Raw genomic sequence first — 16,995 nt, forward strand, 5'->3', positions numbered from 1 at the left:
TGAACATGGAGTTTGTGCGTACTTTTGAGAGCTACTCCGAGCCCAACCTTGGCCCGCTACTTAGGGCTCTTTTCAATAAAACGCACATTCGAGCAGTACAACGATTGAACTTGAATACAATAATCTATAATTAGGGATTTTAATTGTATAGCTATTTCTGAATTAATTAAGCATTGTATCATGGTTAAAATTCTAAGAATCTGTTTCCAGCCGAAGGGTTAGAAATTGCCCTAATTCAAAAAAGCCTTGAGTATACTCAAGAGTTCATCTCAAGGGAACTCTATTGCTGCCTAAAGTACAAGCGTAGGAGCGAGCCCATGCTAATGCAGACGCCGGTCTACTCCGCTAAGCCGGATGGGTTTAGCATTCAGGCAGAGCCTGTCTGCCCAAGTTGACTTCAGCTAATGAGGCCGAGTAAGGCTGCCTTCATGGAGGGTACAAAGAACTGAAAGACTTCTCACGCTCGGTACCGATCGCCTACCCTATAACACAATGGAGACAGCTCTGACGATCACAGAACTGCTGACTCTGGATGCCCATTCCTTGCAGAAGAGGTTAGAAGCAAGAACGCTTACAAGCGTTGAGCTCGTGGACTCGTGTCTCGCGCAGATCGAAAGTCATGATCGAAATGGAGTGCAGTTGCGGGCAATTACTGCAATTGCACCACTTGACAAGCTTCGAGAGCGAGCCCAACAACTTGACAATGATCGCGCGTCAGGTCATGTGAAGAGTAGCTTACACGGGATACCTATACTTGTCAAGGTCAGGTTTCAGCACAGAGATCAGAGCGATGACTGAGTCGTCCAGGACTGCATTGCAACGAGTCCAAGATATGGGCTCAAAACCAGCGTTGGTAGCCTTGCGCTGAAAGACTCATTTCCTCGAAAGACATCCAAAGTCGTTGATAAGGTCTGAGGTTACATAATCTCACATCGATTTCGTCTGCTGATTCTTTGCGACCGAAGCTCCATGATATGGGTGCTATAATCCTGGCAAAGACCAACCTCAATGTACGATAGAGATAGGTCGATAGCTAAATATGGCAGACAACAGGCTGACGCATGTATGACAGGAGCTCTGTGGTGCAAAGTAAGAACATGAAACTTGTGAATAGGGACCGACTTACCAGCTTCTAGAGGGGAATCTGCTTCCAACGGCTGGTCTGCCTTCGGTGGACAGACTCGTTCGGCTTACATACCGCTTGATCCTGAAGACAAAGGGATGGGACACACTGTATGCCACTACACAGTGTAATAAGAAACAGGATCGCTAAGCAATACGTTAGAACCCATGCGGATCTTCGACTGGTTCTGCCGTGGGAGTCTCAGCTGGATACTCTCCTCTTTCTTTGGGGACAGATACTACAGGATCGCTTATTTCGCCAGCTACTCGGGCTGCGTTGTACACTCTGAAACCAACTCCTGGCTGTGTGGATATGTCAGGAATTTGGCCTAGCTCTGTTTACTTCGATGCGGTTGGAGGAATGGCGAAATCAGTTATTGATCTTGCCACCGTGACTGATTGTCTTCTGGATTCGAGCGTGGAAGAGCCCTCACAGCCTCGAGCGCTTGTACATTGCCTCTCGAAAACTTTCAGCGGCCTCAGAATTGGATTTCTCGATCCGCGTGTCTGGCACTACCCACGAGAACTCGTCCCAAAGATTGAGGAAGTGGACAACCAGATCGTGAGTTGAGTCCGTAAGGGCTGATTGTATGCCGCGCTTACGAGCACGACTCAGATAAGCGCCATTGACGATGCAGTCTCGGTGATTCGCGATCGTGAAGCGGCTTCGGTTGAGTATCCCATCTCATTCCCTCCAACATCTGCTCTCAAACGTAACGGACGCAACACTATAACAACTGCAACAAGTAGGTACTGAGCCTCGAGCGATATCGCCACGAATTGAAGTCCTTTCTTGCAGTCTATGAAATGAGAAATGGTACATCAGAATACCTGAGCCATGCCAACGTAGACGACGTACATTCCCTTGAAGAACTCATAGAGTTTAATATCAAGCATGCAGCCGAAGAACTGCCAGCAGGTTAGTACAGGAAATTGTCCTTAGGCTGTCTTGTGATTTGATCTGATCCAACAAGGTCATCCCGACCAAAACTTGCTCTTGAAGGGATTGCACGAACGCCCAAGTCGAGCACGATACGAATCAGATGTGGCATACTTTCAGCATATCGCACGAGATCATGGCTTGAACAGGTTGTTCCATGAAGAGGATCTTAACCTGCTTGCATTTTCAGCAGATTGTCTCTTCTTTCTCATGGCATCTGCTGCAGGTAAGTTCTTACAGTCCTTCCATTCGCGTTCCTTGAATTTTGTCTTCAGAGATTAATCGTATTGACCTCGATAGGTGTCCCAATTGCATCAATGCCCCTGGGTATTTTAGATTACAACGGACGACCTTTCGGACTAGGCCTTGTTGCGCAGGCTGGAAGGGAAGATCTCATGTTCCAATTTATGAGCGCTTTTGAAGCCTCTTTCCCTAAAAGAGGTGTCCCATCCTTCCCGACACATGATACGATGAAGCCTTAACTCAGGAAAGTTTCTTCATCTAGGATTATCAGTAGAGCGCACACAATGAGCTTCAGCTCTTTGTCGTAATGTTGGAACCTTAATTGCGTAGAGGTATCGCAGTATATTATGACTTAATAGATGCCTAATGCCTCACACATTCGTGTATTGGGTCAAACTCAGGGGTTACACTCCAAATACGGCCCAGTAGGCTCCAAGTGATCACGACGATGTGTGTAGACTTGACATGTCATAAGCCATTCCTATCGCTTATTGTTTGTGATGCCACAGCAACCCCGGAAAGCGATGATAATTTCCACGCCCGGTCATTAGGCCAGAGGATATATGCTTCTCGAGCGCCACCTTTCCGACTTCATCTACCATTTGATGCGTTATTCGCAAGCGGCCTGGCAGACAGGAAATATGTTGTTGGGTAGACATCTGCACAATGGGAAGATCATCGTTTCATAAGCTTGTGCTGAATTCTGTGTCCATTGGCTTTAAGGCTTCGCCACACCTGAGAAGCGTCGAACAAATAGAATAGAATAGCGCTTACGAGCAAAGGCACTGACGTTAAGAACCACACCCAGATATTCAACGTGGTTGGACCACCTCCAAGCTCCTGGAAATTCATTCCAAAGAAAGACGTTGTGAATGATAATGGGACAAAAATGAAAGCAAGAAAGGTAAGCTTGGCCATGCGCGCTGTCTGATTAATAGCCTCCCTTGACTCAGCGATCACGATTTCGTTCATCAAGGTTCCGATCGCCTCCGTGCAGTGCTTGTATAGCTGTTCGTTCATCTTCAAGAGGTACGCAAAGTCATCCTTAAGATATTGAGTCGAGGCTTCCGTCTTTTGTTGATTTTTAGCATCGGAGGCTCGCGGCCAATTTGGAGACTGCATATTCTCGAGGGAAGTGCATGACTCTTGATTTTGATGTAGGTGTCTATAGAGTAACTGTTTCAGACCTTTGAGATTGTGCAGGCAGTCCGGCTCCTGAGAATAATGAGTGTCTTCGAACTTGTCGAGCATACCGGCACAGAATGAGAGAAATTGTAGCTCTGCTTGTGCGACGAGCTCAAAGACCTCTCTCAAAGCATACAGCGTATCGCAAGCCATCAGGTTCGGTCGCAAAGATCGCCCGTAGTCTATGTGCAGAGTGCTTGCACTTTGCTTCGAAGGACGTGTAGGCTGATCATATCCAGGACCAGGACGACTTTCATCTAACTTGTGCGATTTGAGTGCTAGCATAGGTTTATATTTCATGATAGGTTGTGTACGAAGGCTTTCGTGTCGCCGCTTTGTGCCCATCATGTTTTCGTCAAATATCCAAGGACCACTAAAGCTTTCAGACAAATCTTCACTTGCATCGACCCAGATAAATACTTCTTACATCAGCCTTAAATTTTAATACGATAAGCCTTACTCATTACGGCGAAGAGAAATCTACACTCACAGTTCCAACCATCTCCCCGTTCCTCGTCTGTCTGGAGGTAGATGGATATTCGTTGCTCTATAACAAAACTTTTCGCATCTACAGTCCAATAATCTCGAACTACCGGGTCACTTGTGGCAGCCTCCCCTCGCAGTAAGCTCATTATATAATGTTCCATGCCCACATTGTTCGCATTTCGCTGACGCTCTGAGCTTGTGTCCCGGCGTGCGCTGGGCTCAAGTAGCTGTACGGTGGTAACATTGAGGGTCAACATCTTTGGTGAAGATGAACGCAGTGCAAACGCTGATGTTCTTCTCGCAGATCGAATCGGGGGTCCGAATTCCAGGAAACGTCGGAAATACTCTGGATCTATGTTGTACGTGGACCCGATGCAGCGAAGCCACTCTGGTGAAGGAAACCCCTTCAAGAAGATTATGTACTTTGTTGTCTCGGAATTTCCAAAAAGCTTGCCATGGCGCAGGTCGTCGCACGAATGAAGCTGGCGAGTGTTTTGAAACCACAAACCAGTAGAAGGCTGCTGACAGAGCTCATAGACGGCAATGAAATCACCGTGAGAGCGAGACACCAGCTTAGGTAGAGGAGGATACCTGGGAGCGAGAAACTCGGCTAGATTCCTAAAGTTATAGCCTCTACCTGAATCTAAAGCAGAAAAATCGTCGATGGCCTTGGCATAATCATCCTCTGTCCCTGAATTTGAATGCGTCAGTGGTAACAATGTCGCAGCAGGTTGCGATGACCTACAAACCGACTCGTCGGCCGAATCTGATCTGAGACGTGAGTTCTTTGGGCGGACGAAATCATTCGATTCTTGTGGTGGACGGGCCATGAATCTCTCGCTTGATCGTCGTCGGTCCCAAACTTGACGTCGCTTCTCAAGACACAATCTTCGAGTATGGAGTAGCAGTTTAAATCTGTAGGACTTGAAAGCTCAAGCCATCGCACGCCGTCTCTGTTAGTTGGGAGGTGTATTTCTTAGCAGGACTCATATGTCTGTTTCGCTGAAGATTTCGAAGCGGAATCTTTGGGCTCGGGAAGGACCTGGGGGCCATTTTCGGTGTGAGCCTGTCAGGAGGCTCGCTGGTGGCCCTTCGAGATCGAGCATCGCCGGACTACCCTTGTTTGCTAGGGCTTATGGGGTTCTAAGCGCCCAGCGGTCGGCCCCCATGGCTTCCTCCCTTAATCTTGTTTTCCAGGGGAAGATATCTCGTGATAAGCTGTCGCGCAGCCTGGCCAACGACAACCCTGTCGGGCCTCTATCGTATTCCATTCTAGCCCTTCCGTGTTCCACCCACCCTTATCAAGTTAAGTGGCCCCTGGACATCTCCAATTGAGAATGTAGAAACATGTCGTCAGTTTGGCCCCAGAATCAAAGAGCGATTGTTCCTAGACTTATGTTCTCAGAAACCGTTTGTGCCAAAGAATCTCATTTATGACACTTAATGAAGGACTTAGAATCCTGCAAAATGCGAGCGACTGGCGTCTTTAAATGGTCCCATCGGCTCCGCATCCACCTCCGATGCTTGCTTCGGAAAAATCTAGTCCTATGAGCCGGTCGTATAGAATTGAAAGCTCTGCTGGTATCTTGCGCTCTACTGAGCTCTGCTATTAATGGTAACCCAACGAATGTGAGCTTGTTGTTCATGCATTACGTACGGTCTCAGAAGCAGTAGGGATCTTCGCTTCGATCGACGATGGAACACCCTACTGTCCATAGCTTGTGCGCCTTCGCCATCCATAGCGTGTGGGGGCTACCAAACTATTCTTGCATGTAACCTCGCTAGGTTCATGCTAACATTTTATTGGTCGCTCCACTCTGACACGAGGCTCTTACAGCGTCCTTCCCAGTCATCGGTCCCTGCCTCCATGATTCGCTAGATCTACGATGCGGCGGCTCCTAGGGATCTGAATGTCTTTGCGATTGCATGGCATTAATCCAAGAATCTCATCATGACCTCCGTTGACTGTTGCATTATTCCAGAGCCATAGCTTTCCACAGATAACAGGTTTCCTCTTAACATGTACAAGCTCTACCGAGGAGACAGGGTGGTTGGTGATGACAGGGACATAGAGTATGATGCTTGGTTGTGTGATATGAAATCGCCAGTATCTCATGTCCGCCTTCTAGTATTGTTGTTGTCCCTGGGGTAGCGACTCCCCTGCTGAGGCATGGAATGACTCGACAGGCTCTTGGATTCAAGCCTTGATGACGAGTACCGGTCCGAGAGCACAAGTATGGATATATAACTATACCATCATCGAGTCACCAACGCCCTTTATGCAAAAAGTTCTCGACGAAGGCAACGATCTTCTACATATGTTAGTGGACCTTCAATGGACGGTAGGTAACGGGAGTTATCTATGTCATGATTATCTCAAGTTAAGCAAATAAAACTTGAAGGCACCAGGTATACCTTTGTTATTCATTTGTCATAGCCTCGGAGGCTTGATAGTCAAAAAAGTTAGTACTCAGGACCTTTTGATAGCTTCAGGCTAGGCTGAAATGAATAGGCTATATGTAATGCTCGAGAACGTCATTACAAGTATAGGGAAGCCATAGATGTTCTTTCTGGAATCGTCTTCCTGGGTACCCCCCACATAGGACCTGGTATGTCAGGATTGGAGGAAGTACTTCCCCATATCGTGAATTCAAGACCCAGATCGCGGTTTAAGTTCAAAGTGGCAAAAAGTGATCAAGAGGATTTGCAAACACTGTGCCGTGACTTTGAGCTGGTAAATCTCAAAATTCCTATCATTTCAGCATATGAGACTCGAAAAACGAAATCATCCGATCGTAGGTCAATTGCCAATGTATTGAAAAGCCGTTCGCATATCGTAGGTCTTATGACGGCAGTGTAACACGTCGATGGGCCTTCTTCTTCATAAGCTGATACCTCGTCCAGGCTGTCGGGCGAGAAGCATGCTGTGTCAAGAGTCAAAACGAAGCGCTTCTGGAGATCGACGAGAGCCACGACGATATTTGCAAGATTGGCATCGGTAGCGAACCTTATAGCAAAATCGAAGACTTCCTGAGGAGGATCATCTCGGAGGCGCCACGGTACATTGGTGAGCGATTTAGGCCTTGTAAGTGGTGTCCTCGAAAGCTTTTAAATTCGAGACAAATGACTCTTATGCTTCACCGTATTGTAGATACCGGTCCCCGCGACCCTGATCAGCTGTCTCTCAGAAGTAAAAGTACTTCTGACCCAGTCAATATGTCCAAGACAACCGAGAGTTTCCAGATGGTAGAGAATAGCGTAGAGCCAGGATCAATGGAAACGAAAATGAATGCCACCAGGCCCAAATCAATGACTGACTCTTTTGAGGTCTTGCAACGGCCTGAAGAATTTGAGACAGCCAGGAAAGACCCCATCTTACCTTGCTACTCCCTGAAAAATATAGAAAGAAATCCAGGATTCTTCGGTCGATCGGGAGAGCTAGAGTTGATCGATAAGTATCTACTTCCTCCCACAACTGGTCAGGATACTAATAAGCTAGCATTGAGATCATTTGGGATATGCGGCATGGGTGGACTGGGGAAGACACAAATCGCGATGCAGTACATTTTTACCCGCCAGACACGTTTTGACGCAATCTTCTGGCTTTCTGCCGACGACAAGAATACACTTGGTGTGAACTTTGCAAGCATTGCTCAGCAGTTGGGTCTAGAGGACATGACCGACACCCAAGATCTGACTATCAGCCGAGAACGGGTCAAGGGCTGGCTATCAAATCCTGTGAAATCTTTCCGAAATTCCGATGACCAGGAAAACGAAGCATCTTGGCTTCTTGTCTTTGACAATGCCGACTCGTTATCCGTGTTAGACGAATATTGGCCGCTGACAGGGAGAGGCTCTGTTCTGTTGACAAGTCGCGATCCCATTGGCAAGACAAACTTCTACACTGAGAACAATGGCATCGATGTTTCCAAGCTGTCCCTGGAAGATACCATGGCTTTCATACGCATTCTTACGAAATCTACGCTTGATTCCGACAACGGCAAATCCTTGAAGCAAATCGCAGAGATTCTAGATGGGCTACCACTTGCCATTGAGCAGATGTCGAGCGTCATTCGGCGTTTGCGAGTCAGTTATGCTGATTTCCTCAACCTGTATCGAAAGGAGAATTGGCGTCTCCATGACCTTGGGCCACAAGAAGATCGGAAAACCTATCAGCATACTTTAGCTACTGTGTGGTCTCTACAGCAATTCTCGGATAGCGGCGAGACATTGCTCCAAGTCTTTTCTATGATTGATCCTGATTCCATTCCAGAGACATTATTGATACGCTACTCTGGGAAGATCGAACTTCAGGGATATCCCCCTGACATGATCGCTTACTATGGTGCTCGTGCAGAGCTCATGAGTGCATCCCTGGTCGCTTTAGTCAATGAGGAAAAGACACAGGAGAAGAGCCTAGCGCTACACCGCTTATTGCAGGAAGTGGTTCTAGCGAAAATGGACGAGATGCGAATGACAACAGTCTTCGAAACGGCATTACAAATCCTACATTCAGAGTGGCCGTTTCAGAGTCTGCTCCATCGGCACACACGTGCTAGGTGGAGCCAGTGTGCCATGCTGTACCCACATGTGGCACACTTGAAAAAGGTTGCCTTCAGCATTGAATCTATCAGACAAAAGTCTTTAAACAACATTGCTTTCCCTGCACTACTGAATGATGCGGGCTGGTAAATAGATGTCCAGATACGGTGAGACTCAATTGCTGATGAAAGACAGGTATCTTTTCGAACGCGGCCTTTTGGAAGAATCCCGCGAACTCTACACAGAAGTCCAAACAATCTGTGAATCGTCGGAGCAAAGGAACACACAAGCTGTCGCCGACTTGCTCCGAGAATGCTACAATAATCAAGGCACAGTTGCGAACGAGATCAACGATCCAAAAGGTGCTCTACATTATTTCAAATTATGGGAAGGTATGTTGCTTGAGCGCCAAGCTCATGATGGTCAAGCGGTCGAAGATCTTGAGCTTGCGATCATGCATCAGGAAGTAGCGATTACATTGGCGTTCAATGAGGACTACGAGAACGCAATTGATCGATTGTGGAAGAGCTGGAAAATTAGGGAGAGATTGACGGACTTTGAAGAGACTACCCTACTGTGGCCAGTCTCAAATCTAGGATTTATCTACTGCGAAGTTGGCCGCTTGGAAGAAGGACAGAAGTTGCTGGAGAAATATTTGAAAGTACGAGCAGATGTGTTCGGAGTAGATGACACGCAATTCTTCGTGTAAGCTGCCCTGGAATAAACCCCTACAAGCATCATATGGTCTAACATGGATAAAGAACGGGCAAATGTTTACATGCTTTGGGCAACATCTATGCAAGCCAGGGCCAGATGGACAAAAGCCTCAAACTTCACACCCGAGCTCTGACACAATACCGCGCAACTTTGGGAGAAGGGCACGCCCGCACGGCAGCAGCTTGCTATCGTTTGGCAGATCACTATAAGAGACTTGAACAATTTGATGAGGCTGAGTACGAAATTGAGACCAATGTCGAAAAGCACTGCTGACAATGTTATCAGAGTCATGATCAATCAAGCACTTCAAGTGTATTCATTTCGCAAGTGTCATCTAAATGAACTTGCCCGAACTCTATATAAAAGAGGTCAGCTGCTTTCAGCAAAGGGGGACGCATCAGAAGCCACTGCTTCTTGGTCGAGGGCATATGAGTTGCGGCGTTCAATTGTAAAGGATGATGTCCGGCCAATTGACGAGGTTTTGGAAAAGGACTATGACAGACTAATCATTTTTTGGAATCGATAGAACAGAATGTGTGTCCTCAATGTGCAAGTCTCTAGTTTCAGTCGTGCTGGTAGTACCGTGAATGGTGCTGCTACGTGATTATGAGCTGAGTTGGCCTTGTACGAGGCTATAGTGAAAATTGTGTGGAGTCACGATTAATGAATAAATCGTTCTGAACTACACCGGCAGGCCGAAAGACTTGCATAATGAAAAGGTATTGTATAGTCGCTCAGTGACGAGTCGTAGGGCCTCCTTGACATGGATGCGATTGCAAGATATTATACGCCAGACCCGATTGCTATCCCTAGGTTTGTAAAAAAAATCTCATCTTTTAGTCTATTTTGGAACGATGCACGACCGAGCATTGTAGAGTGCCAGATCGCTCCAGGGATTGACATTTAGATGACATGCTCCGCACGCGATCTCGGTTGGTAAGCAGGGGAGAAAAAGAAGTCTGTTGACCGCTGTAGGGGGATAATAACGTTTTCTAGAAAGCTTTGCTCAAATTCGGTGCTATGAAGGCTAGGACACGCGAGTGTGAAGCCGAGGTCGCATGACAGACACCAGGCTACGGCAAGTTGATACAATTGTCCCATCTCCATAAAGATCTCCTTTGACAAGCGCTTGGCCACTAGCTGTGCCGTCACAATCGGGTATGCGGTTTCTTCACTTTCCTCGGCCAGAGCTTCGATGGGCTTGTTGTAAGCTAACTCGATGAGCACAATGGACAGTGTAAGTAATGTCTCATTGGCCACCCAGATATGAGGGTTGCTTTTCAATCCTGACGCGGGGCTGGTGGCATCAAGAACCCTACTTGACAGAAACCGCTTTGAGATGTAGGGTTGCGGGAGGGCCGAGCCAGCATGAATTTGACCAGTTGGCAGATACAGAATATCCTCTTTGGCCCAATTGTCGAGCCATTCTGTAGAGTGCAATTGCAACACTGTCGAGGCCAGGGCGAAAGCTGCGTCATATCGGATGCCTTGAAACAGCTTCTGCCTCTTAATCCGACCTCCCTTGCTCGCAACATTTGGCGCAGGCTGCAAAGGCTCGCCGATATGGATGGACGCCACGGGAGCTTTGACATCTTTCCTAGCGTTCATGCTGTAGAGACCTTAGCAGGCGTCTTGCTCATCAGCCAGAACGCCGTGACATTTGTCGTCATCGTCATCGTGATGAGATTCCTGGATATTCTTTATCAATTTGCAGAGGTCTTTGATTTCCACCTCTTCTGCTTTGTTGATGTCCTGCTTTTTGGCTTGTCTTTGTGGCAGAGGCGCCTTCTTCGGTTCTGGGAACACGAACCTAGTGGCTCGAACCCGCGGTCGTTCGGGTGATTTGGGAGGCTCATGGTCGCTAGCCGCCAGAATCAGTAACAAGCAGCCACAAGAAGTCGGCTGAAAGACATGATGCTGTACTTACTGCTTGTGTTGTGGCAGACTACCTCGCTCTTGATGTGAGCATTCACCATCCGATGTCGAGCGTTGTCCAACAGCAGGGCTGTTGGTGATAGAGTCTGGGTCGTAGATCAAGGGCGCAATTTCGGCTTCCCGCCAATCAAGTGGCGGGTGCTGGTGGACGTTTCTTTCTGCCTCCGCCTTCCCTTCGGTCGCGTAAGAAAACATGAATTTGAATCTGATATCTTGACTTCTTCCTTTGTCTTCCTTACTACCGTTGCCGTCGACATTGCCCGAAGCAATGCTTTGCGATGGTCTGCGGGCCTCCAGGCGGAGATTGGCGTGGTGCGGGGTGCCACACTCGCAATGCCATCCCCGGGATAAAGCACTGTATAGACTGCGAGCGCAATTCCTAACTTTGCGATAGGTCTTCAATGCATCGTCGGTCTGACCTTTGTGTGGTATATTGCCTTTCAGCATTGACGTGTGGTGCTTAACGACTTCGAGCTTTGCTTCTTTCTCTTGTCTGATCACGGCCAGGTTCTGACTTTGGTTTTTCAATGTCTCCAGTTCGCTGAGTCTGCGATTCAATCTCTCGACGCCTATTTCGCCTTTTGACCTGTGGAGGAATTCTTTGATGGGTTTCAGTGCCCCCACAGAATCTGGAGGCTTCGTGTTGGTCGTCAGTATTTGCTTGGTTGGCTTGGGGAAGTACGCACTGGGTTGAAAATCTTCTGCATTTCGTCCATTATCTCTTTGATGTCTATCATTGTGTCCTTGAACGCTGGGTAGACCGTTCCAAGATGGTTCTCAAGCTTCTCTGACAGGATAGGATCCTGCCATGATTTTCCACCAGGGTCTTGTAGGAGCTCAATAAACTGACTGTCTGGCAGCACCGGTGAAATGATCTCTTCGATTGTGTTCATATATATATTTTGCTGGGTTGCAAATGACCTGGCAAGCTGTCGCATCTCCTTTCCAGCAAGGCCCCGTTTGTATCGATCAATACCTAGCTGAACGATTGGTAACACCCCTGCGACGAGACCTGCAACCTCGAGTCCTGACATGACGCCCAATGGAAGGGCTCTTGCCAAGTCTACAATCTGTCAGAGTAGACTACATAAACATGCTCAGCAGAAGGGACTGCCGGACTAGTGTTTAAAACACGATTCAAAGAGGGCGGCTGGCAGCCTTTTGACTTCGATGGAGGGCCGTCCGCCCCTCTTGCCTTGTTTGTTATATCGTTTTTTTCAGAACATATTGCCCCCGCCGCTTGTGAACCTCCCACCACCAAAATTTAGCGTATATTAGGTAATTAGTAGGCGAAGACCTTATATTATGAAAAAGCTTATCATCGTCTATATATAAGGCTTAAAATAAGATTTATATCGGCTTTTTTAATAAAAGAGGGTCTAACTTATATAAAAGATATAGTAAAGGAGCTAATATATAGCTAGCTAGTATATAGTTACCTTTACTATTTATTATATAGTATTTTTAAATATTATTTTATTATTAGCCCCTAAGCTTTTATATATAGTCTTTAAATATATTCTATTTACTTTTATTATTTAATTACTATTATAGTAATAAGTTAAAAGCTAATTTTAGTTAAAATTAAAATTAAAATTTAAAAGAATTTTAAAATTAGCTTTATAAATAACTAGTTTATTACTAATACTTATAATATTAATATCTAAACTACTTATAATTATAAGAACTTAGAAGAGCTTTATAGTTAAGTATATATTAAGTTAAATCTAAAAAGCAACGCTCTTTATATTATTAATTAATATTATAAAAAGTAGATTTAAGAATATTTAAACTTATAGCTAATAGCTTATTTAAATAAGATTGCCTAGTTTATATTTAATAAATTCTATATATATTATAGTGAAATTACTATATAAAAGGCTTTTATTTAAATAGGCTAAACTTAAAAGAAAAATAAAAAGCTTATTTAAGAATATAATCTTAAATTAAAAGAATAATAGTTTATTAAGCTTAATTAATACTATATATTATAGCTTATATTTATTAATAAGTTAACAGCCTATAAAAAAATAGATATATTATTATTATTTAAAGAATTTTTTATTAAGCTAACTTAGTATAGCTAACTAATACTTTAGCTAATCTTCTTCTAGTATATTTTACTATTAAATTTAATTATTTATATAATTAAAAAAATAAAATATATTACTAGCTTTTATAGTTAATAAGTATATTACTTATAAAATTATATAGGGATTAACTATAAGCTTAATTTTTATAGCTTTTACTTAGGACTAAGTTCTCCTTCTATATTTTATAAATAATAATAAAAACTTTATACTTATAATAAATAATATTAATATCTATTATAATCTTAGACTAAAAATAATATATAAAGAATATAATATTGTAATTAAATATTTACTATTTTATTTTTTTAATTTCAACTTAATTAAAATATTATTTATAATTTTAAAGAATTAAATAAAAGTAAACTATAAGTTAGTAAAAGAATATAAATTTAATCTAAATATAAATAGGTTTATTAAGTTTTTTAAAATAGCTATTTAAATCTAAGAAGCCTATAATAACCCTAGAGTATTATTTAAGAGATTATATATTCTATAGCTATAAAAAATCTATAATAGCTTATATATTATTTATATATTTATAATAATAATTACTCTATAATTTTAGCTTATATATCTATTTTAATATATTATCTAAGTTAGAAATATAATTATTATTATCTATATTATTATTACCTTTAATAAATAGTTATATAATATCTTTATTATTTATAATTTTTAAAAATAGTTTTTTAACTTTATTATAGTTTTTTACTATTATAATATTAAGATTACTTAAGTTCTTATAATTTTATTTACTAGTATAATTAATAAGTATTTATATAATATTACTAAGAAAATCTAGCTTATAGATTTAATTAAAGACTATATAATTATATTTAGCTATTTATAACATTTATACTATATAGAAATTTTTATCTAGCACTTTTCTAACTTACTATAGGCTTATAATATAATATAGTAATTTCTTTTTAAGCTAGCTAAAGTAGTTATTAATAAAGCTATCTTTAATAAAACTATTATAATTATATTAAAGCTAAAGAATTATAAATCCCTTTATTAATAATACTAAGCTTTATTCCTTTAAAATTTATATCCTTGCTTTTTTAAGCTAATAAGCTTCTATTTCCCTAGTAAGTTCGCTATCTATAGCTTATATAATAAAAGATAATAAAAAAGGAGTAAGAAATAAAAGAATAAGAAAAACTACTTAAATAACTTATTAAAAAGGTTAAAAATTATAATATTAATAGGAACTTATTGTAACGGTCGTTTGCCTATGCAAAGGCCGTGTAACGACTAGCTTGGGTCGTGTATAAGCTAGGTTAGCTTAGCAGGTAATAACGAGCTATAAATGCAAAAGAAAATAAGCTCTAAACAGCGAGCTTAAATACTGCGATAGTAATACAATTTATACGTAGAGCTCTATTAAAGTATTTAGTAATAAATATATTAATAACTAAAGAGCAAACTATCTATTGTAAAAGGAATAATATTATATATCTAAAAGTACTTATACTATACAGGCTACTTGCAGTTAGCAGAACTATAAGCACTATATTCGCTATAAGCGCTGCAAGCGATATATAGTTAGTTACCTAACTAAGCTAGTAATAAGTATCTATGCACTATAAATCCTGCAGGGCGTAATACTATCCCCCTATAGTACTACCTAACTTTATAACCTAGGCTGCTTTTACCTTTCTATATTGCAAAATGCTTTCCTCTTTTTACTAACGTCGTCTTCGCTTATATTAAGTAATATAATATAAAAGTTAGATTATGCTTTTCCTTTGCTTATCTTGTTCCTATAATAACTTAAAGACTTATAAAGTATTAAAAGGGCAGGATTCTTATAGTAAATATATTTGTGCTAGTCGTCCTAGGAAGTGCGATATTTTTATCTTAGAATTTATCTATAAGTAAAAGCTCTATTCTAGAAACTTCCTATATTAACTAAACTTTTCTAAGGGAAAAACTTTAAAATAAAAAGAAGGAAATTCGTTTTCAGATTAACCTTATTTCTAAAGAGTATAATTTTAAGTATAAAAAAGCTGCCCGCTATTATTATAAAATGCTTACTCTTTTATCTAAATAAAAATAGCTTTCCGAAATATATTGTTCTTTCGATAAAAAAGAAAATAATTATATTAAGCAAAAGGTTAACGTTATAAAGAAGCTTAAAAAGCTAGATTATTCTAATATTACAATAACTAATACTTCTATTGTTGGTAATTCGTCTAGTATTTAATTCCTAGTAATATCTTCTAAAGAAATTAATTAAATAATTGCTGATTTCGATTTTAATAACTTTCTTTTCCTATTTAAAGCCGCATAAATTAAGGCTTAATACCTTCTAGAAAGCCTATTTAAAGGTTTTAATTAGGATAATCGCTAACTGCGTTAAGTTAATTATTTATTTCTTTAGTATTTAATTATAAGTATTCCTAGTTAATAAAACCTCCTATAACGTCGAGGTAGTTTTTCTTAAGTGCTTATTTCTTATTTTTTGTTTCCTTAAACTGCTCGAAGTTGCTTTAGGCTAACTTATCTAGTTTTGTTTCTTTTACTGCTTTTTTAACTAGCTTTTAGGGTCTACTAACGCTTTTTTTTTTTAGTGTTTTTTTGTTAGTAAAAGATTCCTCCTCTTCTACTATTTCGTCCTAGGACAAGGAGCTAGGCGTCAAGTCCTATAAATTATTTTCTTTGTTTATTAGGTATAGCGATAGTCGTTGTTAAATACTTTCTGCTAAGTTAAAGATTAATTTTTTATCTATATTATCGACTAGGTTTTCTTTAGAGTATATCGAATAATCGCTTTCTTTCGAACGTAGTATATAGTATTTCTAGATTTCTTTTGTCCTAAAAATATCCCTTCTATAGGATTTTGCTATTAATTTTTATATTGTTTTAAACTATTTCTATATTATAGTTGCTATTATATCTATATTTTTCTTAAATACTATATCGACTTCTAGGATATTATTCTATATATAATTAGTATCTTCTAGTCCTTGCTAGTTTATTATTATAAAGTTTTTATATACTAAAAGATATATTATCTAGTTTTCTAATAGTATTTTTCTTTTAAGTTTTGCTTCCTTTATCTTAAGCAAAGCTCTTATATTTTAGTTCTATTTTTCCCTTAGAATAATATAACTTTAGTTACTGTCGATAACTTAGAATAATATTGTTCCTATTAGTCTATATTTACTTTCAATATCGACATCCTATACTAAACTATTTTTGCAAATGCTTTTTATAGCTTCAAAGTATCCTCTAATTCTGTTAAATATTTTTTTTAAATATTTTATTTCCTTATTCCCTGTTGATTAAAGCTGTTGTTTATTTTTCTCTAATTTTTATTTTTATAGCCGCCGTTATAGGCTTCTTAGTAAAGAACAGTAAATATTAAATCCTTAGCTGTTTAATTATTCTTTTTCCTAGTTTAAGTATCTTTAGGTACTAACTAGACTTATCTTTTTCTAATTAATATATTCTGCAGTTATTCTCTATATAAGCTGTTTATAAAAGTCTATTATAATTGTTCCCTATAGCTAGTATAATTTCTTTAGCTATTTCAATCTATTGTTCTGTTACTTTAGTAGCTTTTTTTAGGCAGTTTCATCTAATATATTTAGCTTTACTATAAGTATAATAAGTTTTAATTCTTAATCCTTTTTCTAAAATATCTATTTCTATTAGATCTCTTATAGATTATTGTCCTTTTATTATAGGCCTTTTTTGCTATACTTGTCTATCGAAGTACTTTTC

General features: G+C 40.7%; 4 protein-coding genes across 4 annotated transcripts; 2 read left to right on the forward strand and 2 right to left on the reverse strand.

Moving 5' to 3' along the window:
• Positions 1–492: 492 nt before the first annotated feature.
• Positions 493–915, forward strand: KY384_005761 (uncharacterized protein; the record flags this gene model as incomplete). The annotated part of the gene is made up of 2 exons (XM_044814259.1): positions 493–762; positions 808–915. The coding sequence occupies 2 exons, from the start codon at positions 493–495 to the stop codon at positions 913–915; spliced, it is 378 nt and encodes a 125-aa protein (XP_044668409.1).
• A 2,073-nt stretch (positions 916–2,988) lies between these two features.
• Positions 2,989–4,806, reverse strand: KY384_005762 (uncharacterized protein; the record flags this gene model as incomplete). Its single annotated transcript, XM_044814260.1, has 4 exons — positions 2,989–3,040; positions 3,096–3,909; positions 3,981–4,667; positions 4,722–4,806. 4 exons carry the CDS (start codon positions 4,804–4,806, stop codon positions 2,989–2,991), a joined length of 1,638 nt encoding a protein of 545 aa, XP_044668410.1.
• Positions 4,807–7,192: 2,386 nt separating this feature from the next.
• KY384_005763 (uncharacterized protein) lies at positions 7,193–9,227 on the forward strand (the record flags this gene model as incomplete). The annotated part of the gene is made up of 2 exons (XM_044814261.1): positions 7,193–8,664; positions 8,714–9,227. The coding sequence occupies 2 exons, from the start codon at positions 7,193–7,195 to the stop codon at positions 9,225–9,227; spliced, it is 1,986 nt and encodes a 661-aa protein (XP_044668411.1).
• Positions 9,228–10,138: 911 nt separating this feature from the next.
• Positions 10,139–12,204, reverse strand: KY384_005764 (uncharacterized protein; the record flags this gene model as incomplete). Its single annotated transcript, XM_044814262.1, has 4 exons — positions 10,139–10,854; positions 10,894–11,096; positions 11,163–11,806; positions 11,857–12,204. The coding sequence occupies 4 exons, from the start codon at positions 12,202–12,204 to the stop codon at positions 10,139–10,141; spliced, it is 1,911 nt and encodes a 636-aa protein (XP_044668412.1).
• Positions 12,205–16,995: the final 4,791 nt, after the last annotated feature.

The sequence above is a fragment of the Bacidia gigantensis genome (assembly GCF_019456465.1).
Source record: "Bacidia gigantensis strain McMullin 20006 chromosome Unknown contig_246, whole genome shotgun sequence".
Classification (NCBI taxonomy): Eukaryota; Fungi; Ascomycota; class Lecanoromycetes; order Lecanorales; family Ramalinaceae; genus Bacidia; species Bacidia gigantensis.